Genomic DNA, 13,202 nt, shown 5'->3' with positions numbered 1-13,202 from the left:
ATTAAAGATAATGCATTAAAATTTATGGAAATCCTTAATTAGCTCAATGGTTGCTGAATGAAGCGGTAAACTGAGAGGCACTCGGTAATGACAGCAAACTTTAAAGAAAGAAACAAACTAAAAGACAGACAAAAGAAAATAGGAACAGCTTCTTTCTACATGTTTTCCAGAGGGCTAGAAAGAAGGACGGCGGGGGAAAAGGACAGCATGTAGACAAGAGAGGAAAAGAGAGTGGAGACAGAAGTGGAGGATAAAGAGGGTGGTCTGCCAGAGACGGAAGAGAGAGGGAGAAAGAGAAAGACGGAGAGACAAACTGACAGAAACAAATTAAGAGACAGACAGTGATGAGATTTAGAGAAATAAATGTTGTTTATTCCAAAGCCAAGCACAATTAACTGTGGCACTGCCGGGCATAGCGGATGCTTCGGCATGCTGATTAGTCCAATGAGAGATGAGCATTTCCTTGTGCCACCAGGAGAGAAGCAGGCAAACATATTATCACAAGGATAGATAAACAGAGGGCACGGAGCTTAGGGAAATAATGTGTGTGTCAGTGTTTGTGTGTGTGTGTGTGTGTGTGTGTGTGTGTGTGTGTGTTGCGGGGCAAAATAAGAGCAGAAGGTTTTGCCAGTTGCCCTGATACATCCTCTGTCCCCCAACCTGAGAGGAACAAGCAAAAACACTCTCTTCTTACTTTCTTTCACACTTGGCCTGGTTCTCTCTGTCTTTCTGTTCCCCCTTATCTTCCCTATCTTCATCACTGGAAGCACACACATACACACACACACACACACACACACACACACACACACACACCGAGATAGATCCAAACTTGGGGCAGACAGGAAATTACTATCCTACGATGGTGTGAAGAAGGAGGAGGGGAGAAAGGATGGAAAGGATAGGGAAGTAATGGTGTGTGTGTGTGTGTGTGTGTGTGTGTGTGTGTGTGTGTGTGTTGCCTCTCATACATTACACCTGCCTGGTAGAATGGATTTCCACACTGAGCAACAATCAAGCACACTGGGGAAGACTGCAGTGTGTCTCTGTGTGTTAGAAACAATTTGTAATGCACGCACAGCTACACACAAACTAGGTGTGAGTAAGCATAAGTGTGTGTGTGTGTGTGTGTGCATAATTGCATTGTGCTTGAGCATCTGTTTAGACGTGATGTGCACCTTTAAAGTATAACTAAATATAATGAAAACTGTTGATGTGGAATAGTTAAAGAAATTCAGGTCTTTTTTTTTGTCAGAAGTAGAGATGTCCAGACCAAGTGTTTTTTGCTCCTGATCCCAATTCGAGTCATTTAATATTGAGTATCTGCTGATGCAGTCTGAATTTGATTCTTCTATTTTTATTCTCCCAGATTATACAGTTTTACAGTGCACACTTCAAGTACATTATTAAAATCAATCCAATGTATACCTAAGCTTGACAATAGCTCAGCATTACGAAAAAGATGCATCTAAGCTATTCCTCTGATGCTTTTTTTTTCTCCATTTAATGATAATGTATAAAATCACAAACCCTCTTAGTAATCCCTGTCGCCATTTCTATGTCTCTTTAAGGCCTCATTTACACCCCAAGCAATGCGTTTGTGCTAGTGCTCGCAAACGGTCGCTGTTTACTCGCGTTTTCATTTCAGTGAGCATGTTAAAAAGGCAACAGACAGCATTTTTTCCTAAACATATCATTATGAAAATAATGTGGGTTGCACAGGGTAATGGCCACAGTAAAATCAGACTATCAGCGTTTACATAGGTTACTTAGTGGCTTTGCAATCTTTGTAATAAGCTTCTGTCATCGAAATTCTGCGGAAAAAAATCTGCTTTACGGCAGGAAACGCGTCATGTATTGCCAAACTGGTCGGTCATCCTGAGGTCCTTGCTTAATACTGTGCATGAATTTCTTGTTTCACCTGCGTGTCACAGAAAACCATTTTTCTTCTGTAATCAACACTTGGATCAATTGTATTGGCAATAAATTGCTCATGTTGTTCACTCATACATGCACGCTGTTTCACTTTTTATGTTAACCTTTAACACCCCTAGAATGGGGCGTAACACTGCTCTTACACTCAAACAGAGCGGAGAGACAGACAGCGGAGGGTTGGAGAATTGATGAAGGCTGCACTCAGCGTTGCTGTGCATGAAGGTTTTGCAAGTATAAACACCTGTGTGACAGCTGATGTAAAACACAGGATCAGATCGGGCTATTTATAATTCAATACAGCCAAACCTGATCAGTTAAAAAATGCCTTGGGTCAACCCCGATGTCGATCCTTGAGTTTGGATTGGGACATCCCCTGTCAAAAGAACTGAGTTTTTCAGAAATTAAAGCCACAGAACCAACTGCCACCACTGACCGAGCAAGACCAATGGGTTGGATACTTACTGTATGGAGTTCTCTATGCGTGAGATGGTGAGGAAGGCTGCTAGGTTGGCGGTATACGAAGAGATGACAATAAGAGCAAACATCCACCAAACACCCATCATCATCCTCGTAGCTAGAGTGGTGTAGGGCACTTCTCCACCTGAAATGAAAGAAAGGTGCATAAACTAATGTACAGTCACAGTCAAAAAAGGCGTCACATTGACGCATACAAGCAACTCTTAGCTGCAGGAAGAAAAGCTGTTAAAACAGCAAAGCACATCCTGGAAGATTATGTTCGGATTAACAGAACTGATCTGATGCTTTGGCACAGATCTGATCTTCACATGGCAGCATAAAGTGAGAGACACTGCAGAGAATTCAATCTTTGCTCTTCTAAAAAGACATCAAAAGCACAAATCTTTGCAACATCTCTGAGAAAGATAACATTTATATATTGAGGTAAAGGTGGCCTGTGTATGCAACTGTCTCCAACTCTCTGGGAACGTCTTAATACACAATCACTCTCGAAATGTCTGCAGGCACGACTGTTTGGACAGAAGTTAAAAAATGTAATGTGCCATTGCGATAAATTATCTTGAGAAACGTCTTGATCAATCTGAACAGAATGTGTAAATGCTTGTCAGGCTTTCCCATTAGGATTTAATGCTGCCTGGAGCACGTTACAATGAAAAGTGGCTTGTCCGTCTTCACATATAAAACCTCTTTATCCCCGTCTTGTGTTATAAACAGCTTTTGTGGCCTTGTCCTCTGAAATCTTGTTGTGATACAGTAAAAAACTAACCACCTCAGCTTTCTGCGAGCCTTAAAAAATGCCAGTCACTCTAACTCTGGCTGTTGCAAAAAACAAACAAACAAAAAATCTATTTATTTGTGCGTTAACCAGGAAAGAAAATAGCATACATTTATCTTTGGCTTTTCTGTTGTGCTAGTCATACACTGAAATGCACAGAGTAATGATTGATTTGCAGCCAGTGAGCTCTCCCTCACTGCCTCTATTGTAGCATGTTAGAAATTAGCCTCATTCATCCTTGTAGCAGGGGATCCCTGTTAAGTGGACTCAGACAATGCTCTCCTCGCTCCCACTTCCTCCAGTTCAGACTCAATCACATGTGATACCCACGTAATCCCATGTTCCCTTTATCTTCCTCTCTCTCCAATGGATTTCCTGCTTTTTCCATCTCCCTTTCAGGCCTTTTCTGCATCACTTACAGCATTTGATTTAATTCAAATTTGTTATCTCTCTCCCTCTCTATGCATTACTGTATCTTTCCCAGGCAATACATTTGCTGTTGACATCAGGCTTTACAACGAGCCCGAAGGCGGAGTGATGTGAAGTACTGTACCCTATATATTCAGTCCAAATAATCACTTTACATGTATGCCTGCGTGCTATTCCCCTTTTTATGCTGCATGCTTTTATGCAGAATTATTTGACATCTTGAGGTCTGCTGTGTGTTTTTAAAATGTGATGATCTTTTGTGGTTCTTTGAGCATTTTCCCTGGAGAGTCACATATATGGCCCTGAGGTTATGAAATCCCTCTTTTCATTTCATGTGTCATTTATTTTTATCAGGTATCCAAACTGAGATTGGCATCTCTTATTGGAGACAGATTATAAAATAACAGAAAACAACGAGAAATGTCTAACCTGTAACCTGCTCAGCATTGGCGTTATGTTTTGTGTCTATTTCTTTCTGGTCTCTGTAAACACATATACATATAGAACGTAACATATATGCCTTTGTATCAAATAGGTTTCAGAGAAAGAAAATGCAGAGTGCAGGCAATCAATTAAAATATAATAAATATGGAAATAATATTTTTTATAAAGTTCATGTGGTTAACTATTCATGAGAAATTACTGTGAATATGCCAGCGGGAAGATGAATTGAATCTTTTCCAGGACTGAATGCAAGCAGCAGGCACAGATGCTTTTTCTCCTAACGTGGGCTGCCAAAAGTGTCCAAATATATGCCAAACCGTGACTGCAGTATCTTGGACTTCAACAGCTTTTAAAACATGACCTTTGTGAATCATTCCACCCGCAGAAGGTATTTGGGGATTTGGGGTTTCACACTGGCAATATCCATGGAGGACCGATTAAGTTACCAGAAAAAACCCTATTGTGGAGTCTCTGAACAATTTTCATGTTGATTTCTGGCTGCACAACTTACTTTTATAGAATATTTAATACAGCTGGGAAAATGACTCTGCTGAGTTCTGACATCTAAATGTCCCAAAAATCTGAAGGTGGGCAGACTTTTGTTCGGGTTCTTTTGGATATTTTATGGTTCCCTCTGTCCCTGGACAGTGTCTGAATCAAATCAAGATCAACTACAACAGACTTTTTGAAAAGGTCGTGTGTGTGTGTGTGTGTGTGTGTGTTTGTGTGTGTGTGCGCGCGCGTGTGTGTGTGCGCGTGTGTGTGCGCGTGTATGTATGCGTGTGTTTGTGTGCGTGTGTTTGAGAGGGACAGAGAGTCAGAGGGAGACAGGCGGACGTAACATCTCTGTAAGAGATTATATTAACTTGGATTTATGAAGCTCAATAAAACTAACTGAACACTGAGAAATGGGATGAAAGGCCCTTGACATAGTTTACTTGAAGACTGGTCTGGCATTGATTTTAAAGGTGCCGAAATGTCAGACATTTCCGGTTTACTACGGACTTAGAAATCAGCTCTTAAAATGTTGCAAAAATAGTAAGGTGCACAATAATTTATGTTCTTGTCATACTGTCAGTGTCAGTCCCACTCTACGCTCATTACGGCTGGGGATCGTTTAAAATATTTCGATACCAGTACCCTTAAAGTGATACTGATACTAATAGAGTACTTCAATTAATACCCATAATTTGAATAGAGAGACCTGTAGTATAGCCATACTTTTGAACATGTTGTTGGCATCTCCGTAAGCTCAATTACCAACTCTGTCAATACACCACACTTGACCTCAACACACCACAGACTGCATGGGTTGTAGCTGCTGCGGCACAAGTGTGAGCTCCACACTCGGGACAGTAGATAGGAGTCACACAATGACAGGGCTAACTGTTAGCACCACACTGCTACCGGGTTTAACAACAGACCAAGCTCTTGTAGTGTGTTTAAGACTGTTTAATGGCTTGGTGTTGGATGTCCGCTGCTGCTGCTGCTGCTGCTGTGTTAGCTCATGCTAACAGGGCAGACATTGTACTGACTGTTCACTAGGAAGAGAGCGGCCTTGGAAATGGCAGCAACAGAAAGCGTGTTGTAGGAGTTGGGACAGTCTGGGATCTGTCACTCAAAAGAATTGAAAGCAGGTACTGTTGACTGGAGACATTCTGATACTATGTGGTACTAGATTATTTCCTACAACACCAATACCCGGCCCTAATGCTCATGTTAATAAACAGAACACATAAATACTTTTATGGTTAAATTCTTCACCTTTTTTCGATAATACCTGGTGAAGAGTTCTGTTAGATTGAAATGTTGCACAATTAAAATCACTGGGAGCAGTGTGCAGATCTCCTGTCTGAATTCTTCACCATTCAAGTGTCAGTAACTGCTGTTGGCCACTTAGGTGAGGCCCCAAGGCAGACCAAGAACATGCTGGAGGGACTATACATCCCATCTGGCCTTGGAACACCTTGGGGTCCCTCAGGAGGAGCTGGAAAGCGTTGCTGGGGAGAAAGACAATGTATGGGTGGATGGATAGTCAACATCACAAAAAGTCTGAATCCTCATGGCAAGAGCTGACCCAGAGGAATTATATGTGTGAAGTTAAAACTAAATATCCAATGTGGTGCTGTATAGAAACACCTTCCTTCTGTCAAGCAAAGGACATGAAATATTCATGCACCTACAGTCACGCATCACTGATCTATTAAACCAATGTATAAAGTGGCTGCTACCAGTGCAATGTGCTATTAACTCTCATACTACAGTATACTGAATCACTGGGAACATTCTTCATACTGTGCTATATCAAAACCATCTTTCAGATGGGAGAATACACCCAGATGGATGTCACCATTGAGGAGGAATACAGGCAATCAACAAACCCTTCAAGTTGGTGAGGAATTGAGTCATGACTATGTAGTATGTGTACGCTTCTGTACCTTTTTATAAATTCTTTCCCTGTGCTGACTACAACAGCACCATGAGGATAATTAAGAAAGAAAAAAAATGTTGATGAACATGTGTGCTGTATATTAGAAGTCTATGACTGGGCAGCCCTGATGGACATGCTGCTGCTTACACACAACCTCAGTATAGTCTGAACTCACCATGAGGTTTCAACCATAGACTGTATAAAAGCAATGGATTTAGCCAAGGTGGCATATTTAAACAAATTTAAATGGGTGAGTTATATAAAAACCTATCCCTCATACAGTTGTCATGAACAGGTAAATTAATTATAGAAACCAAAACCATTTTTGTCACACTCAAAACACACATTAAACATGGCTTAATAGAGACTATTTCAAACACAAAAATCCCAAATCAGCCTCACTGTAACTTGCAGCATTCACAGACAAAGCACTTTGGCATTTTACATTGTATCAATTAGCATGGTGGCTAGCAGACTTTTCCTGCACTCATATGAAGCCAGGGACAACAGCAACATTTAACAAAGGTAATGTTACAAAATTTGGCTCCATTGCAACTCACAAGGTTCACTGACAAAACAACTGTCTTATATTAAACACGTTTTCCAAACAAATATAACATGTTAATGTTATTAGCACAAGACTATGGCATTTTACACTGTTTTAGCCTGGTGACAAGTGGAGATTTCCTCTGCTCATATGAGGCCAGGGAAAATCACACACTAGACTTAAAATGCAATGGTGTATGTTTCTTATCTGTGAAATGAAAGTAAATAAAAGCTTGGTTTCCACTGAGGGAAATGGTTTCTGGGGAGGTGCACATCAGGATACGACATAAAGTATGGCATAGGCTCTACACAGAAGTATAAATCCTGCATAATGGAGCGATGACCACTAGAAGTTGATCAGTTGAAATCTATATAGATAAACTGACTTCTGATTGTTTGTTGGTTGTATTTACACCTGAGTGAATGCACTGTTGGAATAAGTTAGCTGTGTTTCTGTAGGGATACCTTCAATTAAGCTAACCAGGACAACTAAACGAAGCCAATGGTGACTCTTCTCTGTAAGGCTTAGAGTAAAGGAGCTTCTATTCAAGGCGTTCTTCAAGGCACCTTTCAAGTGTTCCTATGGTTGCATTCCTGGAAAAACTCCTGTCAAAGGTAAGAAGGTGTGTGTGCCTCCGTCTGCATGTGTGCATGTTTATGAATTCCAGAGGAGGCATTGCTAGCATGAAGCAGCTTTTGTAGATGTCAGCTTGGCAGCTTCAAAGGCACCCTATTGTGTCCCCTCAATATAGCTCTCCATTCTTACCACCACGTCTCTCCATGCTTCCCCTCTCATTCTCTGCTGTGTTCCCCTGTAGCTGCGGGCAAACAGCATTTCTCTATTTCATCTGACTCCACTGGAAACAGGAAATCAAAATCAAAATTAAATGTGCTATTTTACTGCAAAACATTTTGAAAATCAATGTTTCTTTCAAAAAAAAAAAAAAAGATTGTATTTTTTCCACTACTATTAGCAGAACCTTATGTGTGGCTTACTTCCTGTGTGCTTTCTTTGATTGACTGAGTGACTGGATTGCTGGATGTCTACATAACTGATTGGTTAATTAGGTAGCTGGCTGGCAGCCTGGTCCTTTGACTGTGTGACTGACTGATTGACTACTTTGCTGGCCTCTGAGCTGCCCAACAGATCTGCTGCCTTTAAATCATGTTTATTCCTTTTGATTTGTGATATGCGCTTGTTTCTTTTAACAGTACTCCTAAGATTATCTCCTTTTGGTTGTCATATTGCTAAGCCTTGAGAATCTTTTCTTAGCAATGCTGTATTTAACATAAATACAGTTACATAAAATCTGAGAGCTGCCCGGCACCACTTCACCACTACACAAGCTGCAGTCTCCCACTCTTGGCTGCTGAGCAGTTTGGCTAGTAATTAGTCCTTCCACCTCTTTCTAATCCTCTCTGTTTTTATTAAAAGATTCTCTCAGACATTCCCTCTATCTCCGGTTTAATTCTCATCTCCTATCTTCCTGCCTTTTGGCTCATGTAGCTAAATGAACACACAAAACACAGATGAGTGTGTCACTGAGTCCCAAGGAAAAAGGGAACAAGAGGGAGAATAAAAAGCTGAGAGACAGATAATCCAGAATACTTTGAGCGGATGACTAATGGACTGGATATAGTTTTAATAAAAATGTGCAGTGCAGAAAAACTACAATTATGTTAGGGTTTTATCCAAGTTAACTTGTTTCGACCAATTTTTTTAAACCATCAGAGTAATGTGATTTATATGGCAAAAACGTATTATGTTGATCATCTCCTTTCTGTTGATTGTAATTGATCTGCTCATTTAGGAAGGTGCCCAAATATCTAGCAAGAACATCAAGTCCTCGGATATGCAACAGCACCAGATACAACCCTCATCCCTCAGTTTTGGAACAAACTAATCAGAGAGGAACATAATTGGGCCAAAACGCCCTTGATCTTGCGTGTATCCGTGCAGTAAATCTGATGAGGTGACTGAGAGGCCAGGACATTTTGTGTAGGAAGTTGGTACAAGTTGAGACATGCATGGAGCCTTTTCACTACTGCTTGTAAAACTTTTATTAACTTACTTTTGGAGTTACTTTTGACTTTTTCTGGTCTTTGAGTTGAGTCTGTTCTTGGTAAGAGTCGGTGCTCGGGCTCGGTGGTGTCCTTTGTACCATCTGCTGGATGATTGAGTGGTGTGAGCCTTAAATGCTAATGATTTTTTAGGAAGGAACTAAAGGGAATCTAAAAATCCCGGCATATTTTACTTTAATTAGCTAGTTTTATCTGATCAGTGTGTTACAGTCTATGTCTTGATCTTAATGTTTTGATTACTGATATTTCTAGGTTAAGAAAGAGCAGAGTGATACAGCACCAATAAACTGTTATTATCCATCCATCCATCCATCCATCCATTTTTATCCACTTATCCAGGGATGGGTCGCAGGGGCAGCAGACCAAGCAAAGCACCCCAGACGTCCCTCTCCCCAGCAACGCTTTCCAGCTCCTCCTGGGGGACCCCAAGGTGTTCCCAGGCCAGTTGAGATATGTAATCCCTCCAGCATGTTCTGGGTCTGCCCCGGGGCCTCCTACCAGTGGGATGTGCCCAAAACACCTCCAGCAGGAGGCGCCCATGGGGTATCCTGATCAGATGCCCGAACCATCCAAACTGACCCCTTTCGATGCGAAGGAGCAGCGGCTCTACTCCGAGCTCCCTCTGGATGCCCAAACTCATTTCTGCAGCTTGTATCGGCGATCTCATTCTTTCGGTCAGAGCTGCCCAGAGCTTATGACCATAGGTTGGCACGTGTTATTATGTATTTCCCATTTTCTTTGTTATGCCTTTTATGTTGGTTTTATGCAGACAATGTCAGAATAATGTACAGATGTCACCCCTTTCAAATGACATAATTAACCAAGCCCTGCATTACAGCACAGTAACCTAGAGTGGAACTTAGTGTAGAGCAACAGAGGGAGGTACCCCTGTCCCAACTCTGTTAATTAATAGATTAATGTATAATTCCTGTGTCTCTTGTATCTCCACTAAGGTCAAAAGAGATATTGGCGAGCACCAAATTCCCCCCGATGACAAATTTCAAAGAATACTTTGAACTGATTTCTTGTTTTTCCTTATCTTAATTACTGTATATGTCTGTGATTACTTGATATCAAGCAGTAGCCCATTTCCGTCTGGTATGATAGCTTGATGGATTATTATGTCAACACATAAGTCACTTCTTTATGTACTTTTCACTTTGATATCAATATAGTTTGACGGTAAAGGATTCAGTTTGTTCAGATCAAAATGAGGACAGGAGGCACCGTTTGAGTGACATCTATAATTATCATTAATAATTTTTATCTAATAAACGGATCACCGCCTACAGCTTCCCTTTAAAACAATGTATGAAAAAGTGATTACAAGATAAGTCAATATAATTTGTCCTTCATTAACAATAATTTCCACTATAATTACAAAATAGCAACATAAAGTCATCAGACAGTATCCAGCTTGCAATGTCTAACTTCTAGTCTTTTGTTATGTACAGGTGTTTTGTAAGAAAATCTTAATGACAACAATGCATTGCAGAGGAGGAAAGACAGAGTACAGCAGCCTGATGGAGAAGTTTATCCTATTTGTCAAGTGTTAAGTGATTCAAAGGGGGTGAACTGCTGGCAAAAGTGGCTGGACACATGGCCTGTAGACAATGGCCGCTACACTCTTCACTGCATTCTGTCAGTGTAAACAGGCACCTTCAGTCACTAGTTTATTTTTCTGAAGTGTGCTGAGAGGTACTTGTGCAGCCGCGTGGCTGTGTAATCTCACCCCACAACAGCATCAGCAGCAGCATGTTTTAATTATCAATCTCTCTTCCTCTTTCCCACACTCTGCTTCTCCTTCTACAACTTTAGACAGTGAGGAGAGTTCACGGTGTCTGTCCACAGCTCTGGAAATCCACTTCTATCAAACATTCCATCATTTTTTTAAATCTACATTCCCGCTGCCAACTGTTCCGAGGCTCCTCTTCAAAGTTAAAGCATCACACTCCAGTTTTTCTTGGATGAAAGAAGACTAGAGCAGTTTATGAGAGCTTTTTAAATGAGAAAAGGAGAGCTGGAATATGTTCAGCTGATGTCAGCTCCCAGTTGGAATCACTGCAGTCTTGCCACAAAATGATGTAACTTCTTTTTTTTCTCTCTCTTTCTTAACTACAATTTGGACAATTTTTTCTTTCACAGCCCTGAAAAGTGTCTCGGTGAAGGACATTTTGGCAGGGTGGTACAGTGATAGATTCACAACAGATAGGTGAAAATCCACTTGAAGAGTTGGTCTCAGTGAGCATCAGGCAAGACCGTCGCATTAGTGTACCATTACGTACAAATCAGAGGTAAAAATTTCAAAAAAGATTTGACATTGAAGAAAAATAGGGAGTGCTGCACTGGGTCAAGAAACTTAGTGTTGACGATGTCAAAGTAAAAATGATTTGACATTTTTAAAAAAAAAAGAATGAACGAAAGAAAGAATACAGGTTCTATTTTAAAAGCTGAATCACAAAAGCATTTATATGGATCCAGGATACCATTAGGCACAAGAGCTGGATGAAATGGAAGATAAATTATAAACTTCACAGTCAGTGACATTAGTCATCTTTTATGTGTTAACAGCTGAACCAATCACAGTGGTTAAAAATGCTGGTTCCTCAGAGAAAGACAATAATAGAAGCAATTAGGGCGAAATGTTTACTTGCATTAAAACCGACAGCATTATAACAGAATGCAATTTTCAAATCGAAAAGATGTGAGAGTTGGAAAAACCTGGCCCTGTGGACTTCATGTGTTCACGCTACCCTCTGCACCACGTGACATATGCAAAAGAGAATAAATAAAAGACAAATACGGGGGCGGCAGTAGCTCAGACCATAGGGTCTTGGGTTAGAACCCAAGGGTTGCTGATTCAAGTCCCCGTCCAGACCCAATATTGAGTGTGGACTGGTCGTTGGTGAGGTGCCAGTTTGCCTCCTGGGCACTGTCCAGGTGTCCTTGAGCAAGGCCCCCAGCTGCATGGGGTGCCTGTCCAAGGCAGTCCCCTTACCATGGCATCTCTTCATTTAATGCATGTATAGGTCCTGTTTGTGCATTTGTGTGTATTTGGGGCCTGTGTGTATAAAGTACTATTTGGACGGGATTAGTTTTACATAGGGATGTGGACTAATGTCAGTCTACCACAGGATGTCTGTAATAAAAATGTTCAATTCGCACGGGACAAGAAATCTCCGTAATTCTACCAGAGATGGGAGTGGTAACTCGGTTTGCGCCCTGGCATCACCTCCCTGTCGGCATGTGCATGCTACGTTGCTTCCTGTAAGCATCAGCTGAAGGATAATAATAATTAATGATTAGCCCAATATGAATTATTGCCCATGATCAGGATTGTGTGAACACAACAATAACACAACCACAAGTTTCGTGGCTCTGAAAAGTGCTTTCTTCTCGAACTTTTTGATTGGTCTCCCACGTACGGCTATGCGATCATTAAAAGAATGTCCACTATCACGACTGCCGACAACACCAAATGTTTCTTCAAGCGCCTCCATCATCGAAAAAACATGGAAAACTAGTTGTAAACGCGGAAAATTGTTGTAAACAGGACTTGACGAAAAATGTACATACATTTTTACAGAGGATCGCGTTCGCATGGGATTAATATTACCAAAGGTATTTTCTCCGGAAAGTTTTACAGAAGGTAAAAGTCGGCGTAATTTTAACTGATATTATCCGTAATGATTACAGACATGGCACGTTAGGACGGGACTAAAATCCCTGGTAATAATTACTTCACCCCACGTCTCCACCTTAAACTAATCCCGTCCGAATAGATCTTATGACAACAGAGTGAAAAAATGGAATTTCCCCTCAAGGATTTATTAACCCTATGGGCCCTAGGCGTTTTTGGGGTATTTTTACTGCCTTTACTTTTAAGCTCATATCACAGTCATTATAAAGGCTACATACACATGCTATATCTTGTTTTTTTCAGGTCAATCAGAGCTATCCAGATTTGCCATCATTTCATGTCCTTCTATGTGCCTGTATTTTATATTAATTTTTATATCAATGAAAAAGACAAATACGTGTGACTAAATTCTTACATTTTTACATGTATCTCACCATAGCAAG

The 13,202-nt window shown here is 40.8% G+C and overlaps 1 protein-coding gene across 1 annotated transcript in view; it reads right to left on the bottom strand.

Annotated features, from left to right (window-relative positions):
* Positions 1–13,202, bottom strand: part of grid2 (glutamate receptor, ionotropic, delta 2) — a 703,051-nt gene that overhangs the window by 96,485 nt on the left and 593,364 nt on the right. The window contains exon 12 of the mRNA XM_050052029.1: positions 2,398–2,536. Coding sequence (XP_049907986.1) covers positions 2,398–2,536 — 139 coding nt within the window. The remainder of the gene's footprint in view (positions 1–2,397; positions 2,537–13,202) is intronic.

This window comes from Epinephelus moara, chromosome 8 (assembly GCF_006386435.1).
Source record: "Epinephelus moara isolate mb chromosome 8, YSFRI_EMoa_1.0, whole genome shotgun sequence".
Taxonomy (NCBI): domain Eukaryota; kingdom Metazoa; phylum Chordata; class Actinopteri; order Perciformes; family Serranidae; genus Epinephelus; species Epinephelus moara.
Note: the sequence above shows the minus strand (reverse complement) of the source record. Positions and strands in the feature narration are given on the sequence as shown.